The sequence below is a fragment of the Lolium perenne genome, chromosome 7 (genome assembly GCF_019359855.2).
Source record: "Lolium perenne isolate Kyuss_39 chromosome 7, Kyuss_2.0, whole genome shotgun sequence".
Lineage (NCBI taxonomy): Eukaryota > Viridiplantae > Streptophyta > Magnoliopsida > Poales > Poaceae > Lolium > Lolium perenne.
The window spans coordinates 93838028-93859014 of NC_067250.2; the positions used below are offsets into that span (position 1 = coordinate 93838028).

The 20987-nt window shown below is 45.3% G+C and overlaps 3 protein-coding genes across 4 annotated transcripts; 2 read left to right on the forward strand and 1 right to left on the reverse strand.

Moving 5' to 3' along the window:
* The first annotated feature begins 804 nt into the window (after positions 1–804).
* Positions 805–14922, forward strand: LOC127316622 (uridine/cytidine kinase UKL1, chloroplastic). The gene is made up of 14 exons (XM_051347064.2): positions 805–1127; positions 1233–1324; positions 1809–1878; positions 1956–2074; positions 2836–2932; positions 3103–3182; positions 3573–3767; positions 3856–3939; positions 4079–4139; positions 5743–5803; positions 13751–13844; positions 13942–14014; positions 14215–14297; positions 14390–14922. Exons 1-14 carry the CDS (start codon positions 923–925, stop codon positions 14531–14533), a joined length of 1458 nt encoding a protein of 485 aa, XP_051203024.1. The 5' UTR covers positions 805–922; the 3' UTR covers positions 14534–14922.
* Positions 6536–13057, reverse strand: LOC127312610 (probable indole-3-pyruvate monooxygenase YUCCA10). Its single transcript, XM_051343131.1, has 4 exons — positions 12446–13057; positions 7025–7258; positions 6820–6942; positions 6536–6721 (listed from the first exon to the last, which is right to left on the reverse strand). Exons 1-4 carry the CDS (start codon positions 13055–13057, stop codon positions 6536–6538), a joined length of 1155 nt encoding a protein of 384 aa, XP_051199091.1.
* A 326-nt stretch (positions 14923–15248) lies between the features above and the next one.
* LOC127316620 (uncharacterized protein At4g15970) lies at positions 15249–18799 on the forward strand. Of its 2 annotated transcripts, XM_051347063.2 has the most exons (4): positions 15249–15398; positions 16371–16562; positions 17578–17949; positions 18035–18798. In XM_051347063.2, the coding sequence occupies exons 2-4, from the start codon at positions 16389–16391 to the stop codon at positions 18521–18523; spliced, it is 1035 nt and encodes a 344-aa protein (XP_051203023.1). In that variant the 5' UTR covers positions 15249–15398; positions 16371–16388; the 3' UTR covers positions 18524–18798. The 2 variants fall into 2 exon arrangements, with proteins under 2 accessions (XP_051203023.1, XP_071679854.1); XM_071823753.1 differs by lacking the exon at positions 15249–15398 and having other exon boundaries at positions 16218–16562; positions 18035–18799.
* The last annotated feature ends 2188 nt before the right edge of the window (positions 18800–20987 follow it).

Consider the following 20987-nt stretch of genomic DNA (forward strand, 5'->3'; position numbering starts at 1 on the left):
CCGGAGGCCGCGATGGCCACCCGCGCCTCCGCGAGCTCGGCCCTGGCGTCGGCGAGCTCGGCCATGACGTTGGCGATCTCCGCCCTGGTCGCCGCGAGGCGCCCTTCCGCGCGCTCTGCCGCCTCCGCCACCGCAACCTCCACCTCCGCCGCCGCCTCCAGGTCCAGCTACTGGGCCTCAACGCCGGCGGCGGCTACCTCCTCCTCCTCCGGGTGGAGGTGGCGGCACATCTGAACAACGTGCTCCCAACTAAGGTTCTGCCCGGCCATGGATGGATTAGCTTGAGGTGTGCCCGTCGTCCCCGCTGGTGTCCACCATATATAGCGACGGCGGGGCAGGAAACGGCGTTCGCGCGCAGGTCGTTTCCCCCGCGCGCGAAACGCCGGCGAAACTTGCCAATGTATTGGGCACGCACGGAAACGAACGTCGTCGCGCGGGAACAGTTAATCGCCGGCGGCAGTCCTCGACGGGACGTAAAACGCCATTAGCGAGCTTGACGCTGTCCCCGGTTAAAAAATACGTCTGCACCGCTGGAGGTACCCAGACGCAGACGGTCACCCTGGCCACACGGGCGTCCGCGGGGCAACGCAAACGGGAAATTTCAGACGGTCCAAAATGCGTCAGATGCCCTAATGCCCATGCGAGGCGCCGAAAAGAAAGAGAATCTCCCTCACATATTCCCCGTTGCTCCCTCTCCCGAAAAGCCGAAACCTCCCTGCACCGGTGCTTGGTGCGCCAGAAGGCCGAAACCTGGCCGCCTTCCGCACGCAGCGTCCTTCTCCATCTCCATCCGCCCCCACCACCACCGTCTCCTCCCCCACCCAAAACCCACCCGCATCCCCGTGTCAAAACCTCCCACCTCCGCTCCGCTCCGCTCGCCCAAAAAGCGATCGCCACCTCAGCAGCCAGCGCGCCGGCGACGATGGAGGACGTGCTGGAGTCGGCGGTGGGGGCACACTTCAGCGGCCTCCGCCTCGACTCGCGCCGCCTCTCCTCCTCCTCCCTCCCTTCCTCGCCCTCCTCCGCCGCCTGCAACGGCACGGCGGCCGACGCCTCCTCCGCTCCCGCCGCCGCCGCCCCGAGCGGGCTCGCCTCTCCCACGGCCGCCAGGCAGCCCTTCGTCATCGGTACGCCTCCGCGCGCCTTCCTTCTGGCGCACGCACTCTTCTCCCCTGCAATTTCTCCGTTTCTGTTTTGTTATGAACTTTTGTTTGGGGTGCGTTCTGGTGAAGGGGTGTCGGGCGGTACGGCCTCCGGGAAGACCACGGTGTGCGACATGATCATCCAGCAGCTGCACGACCACCGCGTCGTGCTCGTCAACCAGGTGCGCTCTTCCCTGCCCCTGCCCCTGCCCCTGACCCTGCTCCTCGCCCTGCACCTACTTTTTTTTATTCCTCTGAAGAATTTGTTCTCCGGTAATGCGTACTGTCCTGCGATGCCGATATGCTCGTGTAGGTTTAGTGGAATTCTGCTCGATTTCGGAGCATCCGTTGTTGGAGTCCGGAATCCTGTGCTGTGCCTGTGATGATGATTCATGGCTTGTTTTCCATAAAACCAATTCTCACCGTTCCCAAGTTGCTCTGCCTGCTCCGGGAATTCGGATCTAGCCGTTATCTTGTTATTACCAGAGAATACCCCTCTTCCTAGTTTGTACTCCGCATTGATCGTTTCCAGTAGGCACCCTTTGTTCCCTGTGAAATCCGATCCACGGTGGGACGGCTGTTAAATCACGCCGTGGTACGCCACCCACAACCTTTTTCCAAGAGCAAGTATAATCTGAAAACAGGTCTTTCCTTGTAATTTTGCAGGATTCATTCTACCGTGGTTTAACTGAGGAACAGTCTGAACATGTGGGGGAATACAACTTTGATCACCCTGGTACCGTTGTTTAATCGAGACCTACACTCTTCGCTACCACAGCTTTCAGATGGTTTTATGTCTTCCTGTCTCTGCAGATGCGTTTGATACCGATAGACTTCTCGAGTGCATGGGAGAGTTGAAAAGCGGACAGTCTGTAAATATTCCTATCTATGATTTCAAGAATCATCGACGGTGCTCCGAGAGCTTTAGAAAGGTAATGCCTGCTGCCATTGATTTGATATGTGAAAGTGATGCGGCTTTTATTATGATGTTTATTGATGTTAACTTTGTCTCTCAAAATGTTTTACGTGAAATATCCAGATGAGATGAAAATTAATGATATGATATGCTTGTTATAGTATCTGTCAATCCAGAAAGTGACGATTTAGTTCCAGTTATTTATGCTTCAGGGAATGCTGCTCTAGTTTTATCTTCTGATACTTCCCATTAGTTAATACACATTTCGCCCCACCAACCTTCTAACAGCTACTGTCAGGCTTTCACTGTCAAATGAAATAGACAAGCGTTCAAACTCTATATTCCTGAGATTTTGGGGGTGTGAGGCATGATGAAATGATGTCTTCAAATAATGATCGTTTGGCTCGCTTTTTACCACAACTTCGGCTGACCTTAGGTCAACCTGAACTTTTATAACTGAAACAACTCCCTGGTTACGGGGGAGCATACATGAGGGAGGAATGAGAAAGGGAAAAAACAGAAACGATTGTTTGGCTCTCAGTCTATGTAGCAATTAAAGTTTACAAAGGTGCTCACAGTCTTACCACCAGTCCCCTAGTTCTTCCATTGTAAATCTGTAATAGAACACGGGAGCTTGTGTGGAACAAAGATGTCTAGTGTTGTTGGTAATCTTTTTTCTGTCTTCCGTTAGTGCAAGCAAAACCCAAATGGATATGATGGTTAACTAGGTCCAAAACTCCTCTTATCAATGAATCACTGATTATTCTTTTTTGTTAGGTCAATGTATCAGATGTCATCATTTTGGAGGGCATTTTGGTTTTTCATGATCAAAGGGTGCGTGACTTGATGGACATGAAAATTTTCGTTGACACAGGTCTGTTCCTTTTCTCTTTGGTGCATATATATAATTGTTAACATCATGGCTACAATGTTAAAGACATTGCATGCGCTGGGTGTATTGCAGTTTTGATTTGTTAGTCATGTTTGTAGCAAGTCTTTGACCACTCACCCTTTCTTCTGTTGCCCTTCATGCATCCACTATAGACGCTGATATTAGGCTTGCCCGACGAATAAGGCGTGATACAGTTGAAAGAGGCAGAGATGTTCTCTCTGTGCTTGAGCAGGTAATTCAAACAAGTCTTGTCTGCTTCACTTAGTCTTATTCTATTCGAATACATTATATTCTCTCAGCTTCAATTCTTTTAACATATAATGCATGAACACAGTTTAAATTATTGTTTTTCTAGTATGCTGTCATTTTACTCTCTTCTGTATTTATGAGTAAACTTTCACATAATCTATTCTCTTGCTATACCCATGACATTAACCCAGGTATATCATGGTCATCTACCATTCTAATATTTTCTTGATATTACAACCTCCTTTTCCATGCACATTCTCCAAATGTCTCTTATGAAAGAATGGAGGGAGTATACATGTATTCATGCGATCATGCTCGCAATACACATATATGACATTACCCTTTCTAACACAAACTTCTGATGGATAATTAGTACGGAAGGTTTGTGAAGCCCGCGTTCGATGATTTTGTTCTTCCTTCCAAGAAATATGCTGATGTTATCATACCACGAGGAGGAGATAACCATGTTGCCATTGATTTAATCGTACAACATATTCGTACAAAACTTGGCCAACACGACCTGTGCAAATTTTATCCAAATGTGTACGTAGTTCACACAACTTTCCAGGTACATTTGTTATCACTGTTGATTTGAGCTTTATAACAGTACTTAGATTTTCCAAAATTGTGATGCTCTTAAAGATTCATCTGAACAGATACGTGGAATGCATACTCTCATTCGTGATAAGGAAATTACTACTCCTGATTTTGTCTTTTATTCAGATCGGCTGATTCGTTTGGTAATGCTCTTGTTACTTGTGGCCTCTACCTCTCTGTCCTTTCTTAGCTAACTTGTCTAATTAGGTGGCCAAGTTAAACTGCACAGTTCATAAATGTGGTCGGCTGTAATGTGTTACTCATATGGAAATACCTTGCTAGGTAGTTGAACATGGTCTGGGGCATTTGCCATTTACAGAGAAGCAGGTTGTTACACCTACAGGTACAAGAGTTCATCACTGGCTTCATTGTGTTATACACGTTTGTTGTAAATTGTTCTCTAGGAAATTCTTAGCCATGCTTCATTCAGGTAACTTAATTCGATAATCTCCTTCATATATGGCTGGAGAGCTGGAAGCATAGTTTAAAAAACTGAACCGGTGAGGCTCTCAGTTCAGGTTTTTACCGGTCGAACCACTGGTTCACTGGAGTATATTTTTAACCATAAATGTTGCACTAAACAGATAAATATGTATGCAAAGAAATTAAACTTAGTAATTTGGCATAATAATAATAATCACAATTCACATAAACGTAGCAAGCATCAAGCCAGCATTAGCAAAGCAATGCAACACATAAATAATTGTACATACACATGCACACTGTCCAAAATACACCAAGAGCCAATAATGCACAATTGTGCATACACGGGAAACCATCTATGATCTCTAACTCTGTGACATTTTGACATGAGCACTGTAACAAAAAATTCTCAAGGAAATTAGATACACAGGAGGAAGGAATCCAAACTGAACAGGCTTCCAGGAGATGCAGAACAGCCACGGCTGGCATCAGGTATGGGAGAAACAGAACAGCAGAACAGGGAACACCCCATGAAGGTGGGGAACGTCGCTGGTGGGGGCGTGGGACTAACGGCGACCAGCCGCAGTGGCACCACCGCAGGTGGCCGCAAAATCGAGTGGTGCAGCCGGCCTTGGTGCAGCTTCATCTCAAGCAGCGGCCGGCAAAACTGAAGCGGCGATGGTGGCACCTCTACGCAGCGGCAATGGCGGACACAGGCTGCGGCGCTCTACTGCCTAAATTGGGATGGGATCGACTGGAAACGCAAGCGTCAATTTCTTGAGTTTCCAAATTTGTCCCTGCATTTTCAGACAAAAATAATTCGAAAAAGTGGTATTTCTGGAACAGGTAGTGAATGGCCGGTTCACCCAAAACCGGCCGGTTCACTGGTTCCTTAGAAAACCGGCTGGTTTGACTGTTTTTTTTCCGGTTCAGTGGCGAGGCACTGGTTCAACCAGTAGTCCAGTCCGGTTTTTTAAACTATGGCTGGAAGAGTCCACCCTTTTTATCCGAGAAACATGGCAAGGGCCTCTGCCTTTCCATTTAGAGGAAAATAAGAGACAAGTACAGATGGCTACTTTATTATACAAAAACCAGGCAAAATAACATGCAATAGCCCCTTTATAATGTTGATAGATCTACCTTCTCATTGGTTACCAGAGTTCGTGTGGAGAACTGGAGATAAGGCACAACAAAATCATCGAATGCGGGCTTCACAAGCATTGTTCCCCCACAAATTGTGAAATGAAATTGTTAATGCTTATTCCCTCAGAGTGTGAAATAAAACTTGTATGTCGTAGTGATTGCTTGGTTTCATATGCATTCATAAAATAATCTTCTGGAAGCCTGGGTTTCTAAAGATTGTTGTTTGCTTCCCCTGTTTATTTTAGACAACTGTGCACTGTACATTTCTGTTAACACAATGCCTGTGTAGTGTGTACCCAACTACCCAATAATGTCCTGTAATAAATAAAGAATTTAATTCTTTTTTACAATAACATCATGATTATCTATGTGTTATCCAGGATCTATTTATTCAGGAGTTGACTTCTGCAAGAAGCTCTGCGGAGTGTCAATTGTTCGAAGGTATGCCCCATTTTATTAAATCGGATAGTTTAAAGGCTAGAATTTGAGGTACCTCCATAGTCCATACTATAGCATTACATGCAGCTTCTGTTTATATATTCCTAGAATATTGAATTTTCAAGACTAGAGTACACAGCTCTTACTTTTGCTCCATTCCATCTATTGTATCGTCGAACATTAATCATTATTAACCCACGCTAGCTAGTAGGAACACCATATACCAATTTAAACCTTTGTACAATTTCTTTTCCTCCTTCCTTTTCCCAGTTCCAAACAAATTTCATATTGATATGAAGAAAGAGAATATCTATGTCGCTTATTTTTTTAGTCAAATAGTACACCATTGTACAACAGTTTTTTGAAGGACAGTGCACAATAGTTTGGGAGAAGAGATAATGTATTAGTGTCCATGTTTTTAAAGGGACTATATATTGATGGGTGTGGATTATTTCATAAATGGGATTACAATACTGTGAATATTCATATTTGTTGTAACTCAAATTTAACATAATATGGAAAGTAAATGAAATCTGGCAGAATATTTTCAGTAAGTTCACAAAAATATCTGGGGCACGATTGAATGTTGATGAGGATGGTACAACACGCGAGATAATACTCATAATACCCTGACATGAAATAAATTGTACAGCATCCTGTTGGACATCACACAGATGTTATAGGGATACTAATATCTTGCAGGCTTCTCCTAGTAGAAGCAATATAAAGGCTAACTTAGCCAGGCATAGACTCTATGCTAGATTTAATGTCGCTGCTGATGTTCTTGGCATCTAAGGCAATGCCGGCCAAGCCCCTCCTCCCCAACCCAGCACAATAGATCATGTTTGCACCTTTCCAATGATTTTGAAATTCCAATTCCTTGTTTGGCAAGCCATCACTATTCAACATGTCCTCACCATTCTACACAAATAAATCACATTACTTATGTTATAATATATAACAAATGTAGCATGTCGAGAAATTACACTTGGAAATTCAAATCTCAATAATGCTACTACCTTGAGCCACCTATTTGCTGTGCTTTTGTAGCCCGTTGCAAACAGAATTGCGTCGAAGGAGCCTTCTTTCCCACCTTCGAATTCAACTACTTTACCTTTAATCTTTGTCATCCTTCCTTGAACCTACAGAATCTCAAATATAATATCTTGCCATATGAATTAACTTTTATTATATTATATATGTCCCAAACAAGGATATGCTTACTTTAATATTGCCTTTCTTGATTAACCCCACTGTGCCAACATCAATCACGGCCAATCGGCCAGATCCTGACTTGACGACAAATGGACCCTTTTTTGGTCTGGTGATGCCATGCCTAGTTAGATCACCGAATATGAAATTTGCCATCATCACAATGAGATCATCTACCAGCTTCATTGGAAGATGACGTACTAGTGTCATCCCTAATCGAATTAATTCCTTAGGCATTATATGAACCTGTAGCCACAAAAATGGTCACACATTGTCAACACCCGGATTTTTAAGTCCAGATGGCTATTATGCCATACATCGCAATCCTAGGAATATTGTTGTTGCGAAACATAATAGTTGAATATCATAAGTCATCATTCATTACATCCATAGTCGTCTTACAAATAGAGATCACATGATCCAATATTACACAAATAGTTGATCTAATAATCAACGAACATATTACATGGCGGAAGCGTAACGGAAGTGGACTATCTAATCCACAGGCCAACGTCTGACGTCAGAAGATTCCCTAGTTGTCGTAGGCGTCCTGCTGGTCGTCATCTTCATACTGCTGTTCGGCTTCATAGTCTGGCCATTTGAATAGTCAGGGACAAAGCCGTGAGTACTTTCAAGTACTCGCAAACTAATACTAATGTAAGTACTAATATTGTTATTGAGTGTTCTAAGCTCTAGGGTTGTTTGCATAAAGCCAATTTTAGTTTATAAACATTTTGGTAAACAACTCCCCATGTGCTAACTAACTCAAGTGGGAACATTAGTGTCATTCCCACAACTCTGTTGTGATTCACGTCAAATTCACCATTCACCCTTCAAGTTCAAGTCACCATTCACCATTCATATTTTTAGAAAAGTTCTGATGACGGAACAGTATGGCCTTCCCAACTGTCCATGACCGCGGACGCGGCTATTCGAATAGGTTAAACTCTGCAGAGGTTGTACACTTGTGCCACAACAATTGCAATAGTTCGTCAGGGGTAATTGGCCCTGATTTATCGTACGCAGTACGCGAACTACCAATCCTAACCTTTCATTTACATACCCTAGTATAGGCACCTCTCCCCATGAGCTTGGCCTCCCAGTGAAGACAGACAATCAGCCTGGGAACTGCACAGGGCTTGGGCCGGATATTCACCTCCTTTCACGTCATTTCACATCATTCCTTTTGTTGTAGAGGCAGCCTCCGGCATAACCCCGATGACGCTTGTTTTCGAGGGAACCCATACTAAGACACATAAATTTCCAGCTAAGCCTTACCCAGATTCAGGTATTGTGGGGGTACTTGTAAAATTGGAATGGTATCGCATCCGAACCCAACCATCAGTTTTGGTAAAATTCACCAAGTCATTCACAAGTCATATTCACCTTCAAAATCTTTCAATAGAATGACTCATCATTCCAAGGTTTTCAAATCCATTTCACAAACACATGTTCCCATCTAGAGTAGTCATTTTTAATTTAGCACTAGCATCTAAGTATGAGGGGTGCTAAGTAATTTGCTTTGCTTCTAGGCTAACCTTGATACTATTGTACTAATCCAATACTAACCAAGTGAATCATAAATCAAAAAGTACTTTGATAAAACAAAAGCAATAAAGCTTGTAAAGTAAAAACTTGGAAATAGGATTATTAACATAAAGTAAAAGGGGTGATGCCTTGCTCATGGTGAGCTTTGCACTTCCCAAGAGTATTATCTTGCCTTGGTTGGGGAATTGGTCAAAGTGGTCTTCTTCTCCTTGGAAGTAAACCTCCTCCTCCTCTTGATTACTCCTCGGTACTAGCGTCTAAAATACGAATACGAGGTATACCATCATCATACCAAACTTAAGTACTAGACTAAGCTCACACATGAGTCACACAACTTAAGCTAGCATCACACACTACTTATTAAGTTGGTGGACTTGTTTTCTTATTTAAGAAAAATAATTTTCTCTCATACTAATTAAGGTGTTACTTTTAATTCCTTAGAGAAATAATTTCCTCTCATTATCTTATTACAATTTAATTTCCTTTATGACAAAGAGATGACCTAGGTTGACCAAAGTCAACCTCTTCATACTCATCATTTAAGAAAATGATTTAAATGAGGTGAAGCACCTCATACAATTTAATCCTAACATAGACATGATTTAATATCATCAAACAAATTCATATGAGACCTAATAGACCAGGGTCTCTACCTCATTTTGAAATGTTTGTGACAAGATTTAAATGAGAGAAAAGCTCCCATATGATTTACAAATAGTTTTGGACAATATCTTTGACTAAGAATAGCCCTATAGTCCTCTAATTAAACTAGGCCATGATCACTCAAAGTAACCCTGCCATATTTTTGCAGAAATAATTAGTGCAAGTAAAATGTGAGCTATAGGAGTTGGAATTAACTTAATAGCATTTTTGGTTGATTTTTAATAATTATTTGAAGACTAAAAAGTATCTGACTTGTTATTTTTACCATTCAAATTCTACACAAGCTATGAGGGTGAATCCAGTGGGATTAGTTAGATAAATTCATAAGCTTTCCAGAACAATTTGATTTACTAAGATTGGACGTGTAGATTTGAAACTATTCAAAAAAATGGCAAAGGATCAGTATTGAAATCTCACTGAAACAATTTAATTTGAAATTGGCTAAGTGGGCTAGGCGGGAAAAGGAATGGGCCGAAATGGTTTGAAATTGGGAAAAACCAGCCCAGTAACGTTTCACACGCCACGGGCCGCCTGACATGATGGGGCCCAGTGGTCAGCGAGTGGTCAGCGACAGTTAGCTGCCGAAGCGGTACCTTGCAACGGAAGCCATCGGATTAGATCGAGGATCTACGGCTGTGCGTCGTCGTCGTCGGGGAGAAGGGCGTGCTGCCGCGGCGGAGGTAGGGGGTCGGCGGCGAGCTGAGGCTCCGGCGAGGGTCGGCGACGTGCGGCGATGACGTTGTCGAGGAAGGGGAAGCAGATGGTGCAGACGGCGGCTCCGATGGTGGCCGAAATCGGCGGCGCTCTTCTCAGCACTGCCGCGGCTCCGGTGATGCAATTGAGGGTCTACAGAGGTGAATCGAGCGAGAGGAGTGGACGAGGAGCTTGAGAAGAGAGAGGGAAGCAATGTTGGTGTGAAGAGTTGGGCGCGGGAGGGCCTCCTTTTATAGAAGCTGGAGGTGGCCGTGGCGCTCGGGGCAGATCGTCGATGGCGTCGGCGTTCCAGGGCGGTGAAGGGGCAAGGGATGGGCGCGTCTTGTAGGCGACGTCAAGGCGGTGCTGACGCGCATCGTGGCGCTGCCAGAGGAGGACGGAGCGAGGCAGGCGACGTCACCGTGTACTGGCAGATCGTGGCGGATGGTCGTCGTCCACGGCGACAGCGACAGCGCTCTGGCGAGCCAATGGCGATGTCCAGGGGCTAGCCAGGGTCAAGGTGAGCAAGTGGGTGAGAGGAGAGAGTGAGGGAAAGCGTGAGGCGACGGGTCGAGCAGGCGTACTGGCGCGCCCGTGGCCGTGCTCGTGCGCGCGCTGGCGAGTCTGGACGCGGTGATCACTGCATGGCTTGGCCTGTGTGGTCCTCTCCTGGGCCTGTGCGTGCGCCAGTAGATGCAGGGGGAGGTGAGGGTTCTCCAGGACATGGTTGGGCAGAGTTGAGGTGAAGGGAGAGAGGGGTGACATGGGGGTGACTATGGTGGCCGGCATGGCATGCTCTGAGATTGTTTGTGCTTTTCTTTTGGTCTCTGAGGGCTTGGCACTGGTGTGTGAGGTGAGTCCAGGCTAGTTGACATGGTGGGCAAAGTTGGAGAGGTCTAGGGCTTGCACAACTAATACATTTCAAAGTGTAGGTGACATGAGACAATATTTTTGGGGCATGGTGGTGATGGGAGGTGACCATGCACTTGGTGAGGTCATGCTAGATGTTTTGGGCACCAGGTAGTGTGGAGGAGCACAAGGGAGAGAGAGTCGAGGTGATGGAGAGTGGGTGGAATAGTGGTTGTACCTCTATGGCATCATCTTTTATTATATGTCAAGGTCTCATGTGTGATGATTTTTGACCAAAATTTGTGATGGATGTGTTCTAAATGAGGTTGGGCAGCAACTCATGGCATTGGTTTGATTTTTGAAACTGATTTGTGAAGATTCTAAATTTGGAGGGAATCTAGAATTGGTTTCAAAGTAGCATCTTGGATTGACTATTTTGAGCACTGGTCAAAGATCTGGTCAAAGTGGTCAACATCAAAGTTGCTCATCTTGATGAGGTCTTGGACAAGGTGCAAAGAGTTGTTAGGGTTTGGTTTGAAAATCTCCTAATAAAAGGGCTCAAAGTAGGTAAGATATTAAAAAGGGCACAAGTGACCATCACATGTGAGAGAGATTTGATTTTTTCCTTTGATTTGAATTGGGTTTCTTTGATTAAAAAGGGTGTGTTATTGATATATAAGTGTTTTACAAACAATGGCACAAGCAAAGGTGGCCTTGGTTAAAGATTTGAAAAGTGGACCAAAGTGTATGTGAGTGAAAATGGAATTTTCTCACTATTTCATTTCTCTCCATTTGGTTTGATTTTTCTTGACTTAAAAGTGATTCTTATTAGTTTAGGAACATTTCCAAACCATTGAAACCATTCCAAAAGGTCTAGCTCAAAGATTTGCAAAAATGGCCATAACACATAAGAGGTGATATTCCAATTTTTCTTATTTTCTCCTTTTGTTCATCTTGCTTTACTTGGGCAAGGTCTAGGGTCCATTTAGTGTGAGATTAGGTTTAGAGATGGTTTCACACCATTTGGTCAAGGTATAAAGGCATAGGTCTAGGTTTGGGTAAAATGGCTATGTGCCACATATGCCTCTATGCATATGTTGTATTTTCTTTTTGATTTGACTTGGCTTGACCCAATTGATGTTGTTGAGTGTTGAAATGGTATAGAGGAGTGATCCAACCATTCACAACAAGTCTTAGGGTCAAGATCCTCAAATCCACAAGTTTGCTATTTACTCTCATATGCTTCTATGGCATTTTTAGTTTCTTTTTATTTTCTTTGGTTTCACCTTGGATTTGGTTTGATAAGCACTAGGTAAGGTTTATGAGGGTTTTCCAATCCTCTAAACAAAATAGAAAGGCCTAGGGTAAAATTTCACAACAATAGCCATAGGCACATAGGCCTTTTTCTTATTTAAATTCTTTTTATTTTATTTTAACTTGGATGGTAAAAAGGGGTGTGAGGTTTAGGGTTTAAGATTATTTCAAAATACTAATTAAACAAGCAATCATGGCAATAGCACAAGAACTAAATAAGATCACTATGTATCTAACTTAATTTAATAAAAGTTTTTGTTGGTTCCAAAATTTGAAACTAGGGAAATTCATTTTGTTTGTTTTGAAATTCTTGGGATGTTACACACATCTTCTGTATTGATGAGATAAATATAAAATTACACATACCGGGCTTCGTATAACAATAGAAGTATTGGCACCATGAGATGAAAGGTCATATGCAATCTCCATCCCAGAGTTGCCAGATCCAACGACCAACACATTCCTCCCTGTGTAGCTGATGCCTGACTTGTAGTTTGATGATTGGATGGCCACACCGGGAAAAGTTTCCAGTCCAGGGACCACTGGAATATTGTCTTCACTATTCTCGCCACTTGCCACAACAAGAAACTTCGCCTTGTAATTGACTATTGTGCATTTCTCTATGTCACGCGCTATGATGGACCAACATTTTTCGTCGATGTCATATGTGGATGACTCGACAGCGGTCAGATACTTTGGCTGAATGTTGAAACGCTCAATGTAGTCATCCAAGCACTTGACAAATTGGTTTTTCGGTATGTATGTTGGAGCATCTACTGGGTACGACATGTGTGGCAACTCACAGAACTCTTTGGCAAGATGTATCTTGAGACGATCATACGCGCGGTTCTGCCATAGGGGTGCGCTGCAACTCTCACGCTCGACGATGACATAGGGGATAGAGAATTGGCTAAGACACGCTGCTGTCGCAAGGCCTGCCGGCCCAGCGCCAACAATCAAAACTAGAACCTCCTCCATTGCTACAACAATTGAGTTCGCGAAGCTGTGGGATAGTGTACGTTGGTAGGCTGGTTGTTCTACAGTAAGTGGAGATAATATTTGCTCGCCTTATGCAATGTTTGGATGATTACTTGTATATGACACGTATATACTTGCAATTTTCATGTGTCCATTATGTTTTATAAACAGTTTCAGATTATGAGATTCATAAATGGTAAACTTTGGTGCATATTAACTTCTTACGCTCTATAAAAATTAGAACATTATAAATGCCTTGTATGGCATGAAAGCTTTTCGAAACAAAATTGGTAGGGAAAGTAGCTCCAATCGGTGACATTCCTCATCAAACTTTCTAATAGGGTTCACATATATTTAGACCATATTAATTGAATGTTTCCAATTATAATGACTACAAATTCTGATAATATGAGGGTATGTCCACACAATATTTGAATGTTTCTTTCCTTTCCTATCTAAGGATTACGATATGTTCAAACTGTACATTTTAATACTTTTCTTTCCTTTTTGTATAGTCACTAATGCATTTTTGATAGGATAAGGATAAGACTTGTGTTTATCAACATCCAATTAGTCATAAAAAAACTAGTTTGACTATACGATCCCCTCAATTTTCAATGGAATCACTCATGCAATAAATTTCTGATAGTATTTTCTTGCATGTTTTGGAATAATATATATGTTTAACTGCAGTGGTGAAAGCATGGAAAATGCATTGCGTGCTTGTTGTAAGGGGATAAAAATAGGTAAAATCCTAATACATCGGGATGGAGACAACGGACAACAGGTTGAGCATTCTTTGCATATACTTTCATTGTAAATGCTCATGAAAATAGTATACTTCAGCGATTCTGTGAATAAATCTTATCTATTTTCATGTCCAGCTCATATACCACAAGTTGCCCATGGATATTGCTGAACGCCATGTTCTACTTATGGATCCTGTCCTTGGTACAGGTTTGTGTTATATATCTTTTGAATCTTTTTTGATAGTTTTGCATAATTGTTCAAATTAAGAACTAATTGAGGTTAATAGTTTAGCACGATGGCTAAAGTTCTTTTATCTTTTCTTGATAGTTCTATATGTATGTTTATTTGAATTAACGACTGATAGTGGTTGGTAATTTAGCCCTTTTATTATACCTTGTTTTCTACAGGTAACTCAGCAAATCAAGCTATAGAGCTTCTTATAAGAAAAGGAGTTCCGGAGGACCAGATCATGTTTCTTACTCTTATTTCGGTACAGTTGTCTAGCTCATTCACTTTCTTAGTTACACCTCTCTACCGTTTCCCTTGTTTTTGGTTAGTTTATTTACTGCATTTTGCAAACAGGCTCCTGAAGGGATTCATTGTGTATGCAAGCGATTCCCCCGTCTGAAGATCGTGACATCAGAGATCGACGTCGGGTTGAACGAGGATTACCGTGTCGTCCCAGGACTGGGCGAATATGGTGATCGCTACTTCGGCACAGACTAATCAAACTGCAGTACTGCTTCCGTTTGGCGTCCAAACGATATCCGGATTAGACCTAACAGGAGATGATATACTGGTGTTAGGTGGTTTGTGGTATACTAGCAGAGTGGAGCAGAGACATCACTCTGACCATTGGAGGTATCAAGGGCATACGACATGTGCGATATCATACTCCGTATGACCTGCTAGGCATTTGGTGCTCTACTCTTTATGTTCTTGTAACGAACTTGGCCCTTTTGTGGGTTCTGAGCCCGCTGGCAAAATAGATTGGTCGTCGCCAGTTAAGTGGCTTGTGAAATGTATAGCTTATTGGGGGTTTGCGGCAGATGCCGTTGCTATTTCAGTTATGTGCACTCTCAGTTGAAGCTTAATAAAGTACGTACATTGTCTTAGTCACAATTAAAAAAATTACATTGGACATTGGCAAAGCTAGCTCGTGCAGTACACTCCATGCCTTTTTGAAAGGAAAGAAAAGATAATCTACAGTTCCGTGCGATCTTGATCTGTGATCCTTTTTTTCTTCACGTATACACACATGAATTTCGCGTTCTTAAGGAAAAAAACAGCCAATCCCTTGCAGGCTGGCAGAATGATGCTGACGGCGCGAAGAAGGCTCGATCTAAGCCCACATATCCTTCGAGAATGGCCCATATCCAGCGATCGAGCCCATCAAGCCTCCCATCACGGGGTTTCAGCACGGAGTACGGGCGCGGTTCCAGAGCTCAACTGCGCAGAGACGAAGACGGCGCGACCATCCCGTCTCCCATTATTTTCCCAACGCGTGGTCTCCAGGTCAAAGCCGCCGCCCTCCTCCGGTAACACGCCGTCGCTACTGGCCGCCGGCGCCGCCGCCACCTCATCCGCCCCGGTAATTGCCGGCTCCCTCTCGACTCCCGAGTTAATTGACCGTCATTGCGGGTCGTCTGAAGAAACTGCGCCAAGTTCGTGAGGGTTAAAATTAAAAGGAAGGCATTTCTAGTCATCCATGGTAACTGTAGTAGATCAGTGTGGTTAACTGAATAATATGGTGTTTTCGCAAGGCATTTCTAGTCATCCATGGTAACTGTAGTACTAGCTTTTACTTGTGGCAGCTAATTGAGATCGAAAATATATCCCTGATTGCCTCTCCTATTATGTCTGCCAAGCCAAGGAGTAGTAGATAATATTTGGGAACATGTTCGTAAAAAAAATTACAACGTTTATTTCGTACTATTAAAAACTTGGCCTTTCAGTAAAATAGTTTCGTGGCGTAGTTTTTGCAATTGTATTCACAACCACATTCTCGCGAAGAAGTGGTCAAATTTGCAAGCTGAAAAGTGAAAACACACTGTAGAGTAAAAAAATGTCACCTGGTTTCCTAACCATGCTTCTTGCTATGGTACTAAAAAAAATTGTTTGGTTTTACGGATGGGGATGGACATGAGTGTGGTACTTGTAGAGTGGACATGGTAAGTGAACCAAAGTTTGCCCAAAATTTGGTTGATCCATTGGCACAGAACAAAACCATTTGCTTGCACATTTGGACAGCATATTCGTTTCCGTTCTGCCACTCCCACTATCAATTCCTTCATTCTTCAGGCTCACAAATTCGCACATATGTACCTTAATCCACACCATCGGAACAAGTCTAGTCGTTATAGCAAATCTTTATGATTACATCCCAACTCCATCAACTTAATCTGCAGCATTGCGTCCCATAAATCTCTACACAGCAAAAAGGCTATCTGTGATGCCAGCTTGCCAAGTGGTATATATATGTTGTAGTACTACTAGCAGAAGTTGTACCTTGCCATACTAAAACATGGCACTATTCTCTGATGATGATGCATCCCATTATCAGATTAGGAACAGCAAGAACATGACTTCCAAGGTGAGAGGGGACACGAGCAAGCTCCTGCCAGTCACCTCCTTCTTTCTCGGCGCCGCGTTGACAGCGGCAGTCGTCTTCCTCAATGCTACTATGGATGTGAACTGGCGGCCCCCGGCCCTGGCCTCATGGGGCAATGGTGCTCAGCCGGCCCCCAAACCCAAGGTCAGTTATGCTCTGCTTGTTGTTTTGTGACTGACCGTCAGGTTTTCTGGTCGAATACTTTATTTTCTTATTTACCCTCATTCTCTTCCTTCACTTCACTGCATACATTGTTTATTTGGCATAATGCATCAAAAGGTAGAAATAAAAATTTGATCAACATAACTGCAATACTGTTGAGCAGAGCTAAATTATCTAACCATGCGTTATGATTCATGAAGACTGAAGATCGAGTATCCTCTTTTTGGAAACGAAAGTGTTGAGAAAATTTAAACAGAAGACAAAAAATAGTCTAACTAGTTACTGAAAAATGGGCCATCTTTGCTCTTCTCCTGGACTCTTAGCTACTACCTCCGTTTTGATGAATAAGGAACACAAACTTTGACCGAATAAATTGAGCAATAAAATCTTGATTATATTATACGTGATTAGTATCTTTTGATTCATATTGAAAATCACTTTCTAACTATGTTAATTTTATACCAAAAACTTTTATATATTTGGAAAAATTATTGATCAAAGAAAAAAAACATGAAAAACAAGGATGCATGCCTATTCATTGGAATGGAGGGAGTATATCTCCAGTTCTCCACACAGTGAAATAATAAGAAGTTCATGACGAATATAATGCTGCAGCCATGTTTTCAGCAGCAATTTATCTTAACATTGAATTTCTATAGCTAAATTTCTTTCATTTATTTTCTAAAGCCGAATGACACATGCTGATGTTAATTTTCCAACATTAATTGGCTCCGCCTAAGCCCCCTCTAGCTTTGTAATATTCGAATCCCAAAAGCCTTACAGCTGAATTTGGCTTGCAGAGGCAACGAATATGCTAGCCTCTCAAAAGAGCTTTGTGACAAAATGGTTTGGGTGATCAGATAAAAGATTATGCATGGGTTTCTAGCCCCAAAATCCAATGCTCAGTTAACCATGCATATTTGCAGAATCATGAACTAGGATCACACTATTTGCAGAATCTAAATTCTAAACGTAACCATCTTTCTTCCCTGCGCAGGCCAAACCATATGCTAAGCTTGCAGAGGTGCTGAAGAACGCGTCGATGGAGGACGGCACCGTGATCATGACGTCCATCAACCGGGCGTACGCAGAACCGGGTTCCCTCCTGGACCTCTTCCTGGAGAGCTTCCGTCTCGGCGAGGGCACAGCACACCTGCTGGACCACGTCCTCATCGTGGCCGTCGACCCCGGCGCGCTCCGTAGGTGCCGGTCGGTGCACCGCCACTGCTACCTCCTCCGCCGCTCCCCTGGCGCTGTCGACTACAGCGACGAGAAGCACTTCATGACCAAGGACTACCTGGACATGATGTGGGGCAGGAACCGGTTCCAGCAGACCATCCTCGAGCTCGGCTTCAACTTCCTCTTCACGGTACTTCGTCGGTGCAGCTTACTTGCTTATGTGCACTTTACTTAATTACGAGAATGAACTGTATACGTGTTTGGTATTTCTTCAGGACATCGACATCATGTGGTTCCGGAACCCGCTGCGGCACATCGCGATCACGTCGGACATCGCGATAGCGAGCGATGTCTTCAACGGCGACCCAGAGAGCATGGGGAACCTCCCCAACGGGGGGTTCCTGTACGTGCGGGCGGCGAACCGGACGGTGGAGTTCTACCGGCGGTGGAGGCGCGCGCGGCGGAGGTTCCCGGAGGGGACCAACGAGCAGGAGATCCTGGGCCGGGCGCAGGGGGAGCTGAGCCGTCGCGCCGGCGTGCGGATGCAGTTCCTGGACACGGCGCACTGCGGCGGCTTCTGCCAGCTGAGCGGCGACATGGGCAGGGTGTGCACGCTGCACGCCAACTGCTGCACGGGCCTCGCCAACAAGGTGCACGACCTCAGGAACGTGCTCAGGGACTGGAGGAACTACACGGCGGCGCCGCCCGAGGACAGGCGCCGGGGAGGGTTCCGCTGGACCAGGCCCGGCAGGTGCATCCACTGACAGAGCGAGGCGCCGATCAGCAGGTGGTACAAGTCTTCACTCGCAACGTAGGCACCGTTGATTAATTTGCACGTAGTGTTTCTGCGTGGGCAATGGCCAGTTTTATCCAGGTGAGAATGTGAGATTAAGTTACAAACATGTTACTAGCATTATTGGGCAACATTGGATGCTTGGGTTCCCTGATAGGCATTGTAAAAGAAATGTTATCTTGCTTGTATTGGCTCAGGGTTCACATTTATAAGTGTCTGAATTGTGAATTATGTTTGACTACATTAGAGTAGCCACGACACGCAGCCTCGCCATCTCGTCAGGACGCCACTAGCAGTAAAAAGCTTACCTGTTACTTTAAATATATAAAGATTATTTGTATGAAATTAACATCATTAGAAAGTGCTTTTCAATACGAATCCAACGATACTAATTACATATAATATTATCAAGATTATGTTGCTCAATTTTTATGATCAAAGTTCGTCTTAGAATATGCGTGCGCCTTATTCCTTAAGACGGAGGTAGTATGTGTTAAATTAAACTATCAGTGGTGGGATCTGGCACGTGATTATTACCTCATCAGTATAAGCAGTCACGGAGGCCACTAATAAGTCCGTTAGCTGTCACGTGCTCCCGTCGCGCGCTTCTTTTTGAATGTTAGCAGGAGAACTGCTAAATTCATTGAATAGGTAGAAATTGGTCCAGTTTATGAGGGAAACCGGACCCGAAAACCATACAGATGAACACCTTACAGCTTACAACGCAACACCACAACACACGAACCAACCACCCGCCTTGTCTAACCCAGCCAAGAGGCGAGAGGTCAGAACACAGAGCCACAGACCGCTTCACAACCGAAGCAAGACAACTCGCAAACACAACTCACGCTCGAAGATGGCACGTGCCAACGTATGATCCACCCTTGAATGCCAAGAAGATAGTGGCGGTGTGGACTGCAGGGCCCGACCAGACCCGAGGAGAGCGCTGTTGAAAACATGCCGCTTCAGTGTACATCGCGCCCTAGAGGCCCACGCTCCAGTAGTTGCCAACCTTGGCTACTCCAGTGGGACTCCTCGTGCAACCCGGACAATGCCTCCAAGGAGGGAACGACACAAAAGCGCCGCCAATGCCTGAACCAGCGAGCTGGGTCTGGGGTTTCCCCCGTCGTACAGGAGGAGGCATGGAGAAAGAGGCATAGACAACGCCTTCAAGAAGGTGACGGCGCCCACAGGCGTCGCCGTCGTCCGCAACCGCATAGGGATTTCTCCCAGCCCTCACAACAGCCCCGCTGTCCACAAAGAGCAGGCCATCCTGGACCAAAGGCTGGACACACCACCGATGAGAGGCCAGCAAAAACGCCGGTGAGGGGGGCGATGACCACCTCAGGCCCCATCCATGCCAGCCCAACCACGCTGCAGCTCCGTCATCCCGTCCCCGTGTTGGCGGAAGGATGCAACGCCCATCAGCGGCGCCATTCATCTCCCGTCAGCCTCCACCACCTCAACCTAGCCTGAAGCTGCAGCAAACCACTGGACCTGCCTCCGACCACCACTTTCGGGCCGACGGTGCCATTCATCTCCAGCACACACTGGAGGATGCAACACCGCCAGCACAACTCACCTCAGCCCAGCTTCCACCATCCGGCACAGCCAGCGGCAGCCCCATCGGGCGACCTCCTTCCTCCGCACGCAGACGGACAGATCCGCGCGAAACTGCACGGCGACCGACCCGCATCTTCCGGCACAGCTCAGGCAGCAGCTGATCCCCACCTTGCGCCTTCCGAGCGGCCTGGAGCCACCACGAGCAGCCCGCGCAGCGGCCCATGAGGCCCAGATTGGGCCCGGGGCAGGCCCTGACGCCCGCGCCGCCGCCGTCCAGCCGTCGCCGCGTCGAAGGCTCCTCCGCCGCCGCACGCCGCACACCCGGCCAAGCCTCCTCTGCTGCTGCGCCATCTCGCCGGCCTCCGACCCCCAACGCGGCGGCCCTCCTCCCTAGCCACAGCGCGAGAGCCGAGAGGCATAGAACCCCGCCGCCCCCTTCACAGGCGCGCCCTGCTTTGTCGGGCGACACCTCGGGGGGCGACGAGGGGAGGGAGCTAGGGAGGGAGGGGGGTGGCGGCGGGGATTAGGGTTTGGGCTCCCCGGTCGCCCGGAGGAGGCGACGCGAGGAGCGGCCCTGTCTATCTTTTGACTGTAGGAAGTTGAGCTCCGTCGCGCGCTTCTATTAACCTAGTAGTCACATGCCGGTCGCGCGCGATTAGTAACGCGCTACCTGTCGCGTGCAGGCTGTGCCTGCTTCTAATTGTGTATTAATTAGTCCATCGGCACGCGACTGGTATCCAGCCTACCTCTACCAATCATGCTTCTACGATCAAAATTATTTTAGTAATTTTAACAGTTAAACAAGTATATATGTGTATATGAGTGTAAAAGAATATATTCACATTAATGAAGCCCCAATACGTCAAATTCGT

Excerpts from the sequence above, each read along its gene's own strand:
- LOC127316622 (XM_051347064.2), top strand. The coding sequence starts at position 923 with ATGGAGGACGTGCTGGAGTCGGCGGTGGGGGCACACTTCAGCGGCCTC. Across the intron at positions 3,183-3,572 it reads TTCTCTCTGTGCTTGAGCAG|TACGGAAGGTTTGTGAAGCC; the intron begins GTAATTCAAACA and ends ATGGATAATTAG. Across the intron at positions 14,015-14,214 it reads GGATCCTGTCCTTGGTACAG|GTAACTCAGCAAATCAAGCT; the intron begins GTTTGTGTTATA and ends TGTTTTCTACAG.
- LOC127312610 (XM_051343131.1), bottom strand. The coding sequence starts at position 13,057 with ATGGAGGAGGTTCTAGTTTTGATTGTTGGCGCTGGGCCGGCAGGCCTT. Across the intron at positions 6,943-7,024 it reads TCAAGAAAGGCAATATTAAA|GTTCAAGGAAGGATGACAAA; the intron begins GTAAGCATATCC and ends GAGATTCTGTAG. Across the intron at positions 6,722-6,819 it reads CAGCAAATAGGTGGCTCAAG|AATGGTGAGGACATGTTGAA; the intron begins GTAGTAGCATTA and ends TTATTTGTGTAG.
- LOC127316620 (XM_071823753.1), top strand. The coding sequence starts at position 16,332 with ATGGCACTATTCTCTGATGATGATGCATCCCATTATCAGATTAGGAAC. Across the intron at positions 16,563-17,577 it reads AGCCGGCCCCCAAACCCAAG|GCCAAACCATATGCTAAGCT; the intron begins GTCAGTTATGCT and ends TTCCCTGCGCAG. Across the intron at positions 17,950-18,034 it reads GCTTCAACTTCCTCTTCACG|GACATCGACATCATGTGGTT; the intron begins GTACTTCGTCGG and ends GTATTTCTTCAG.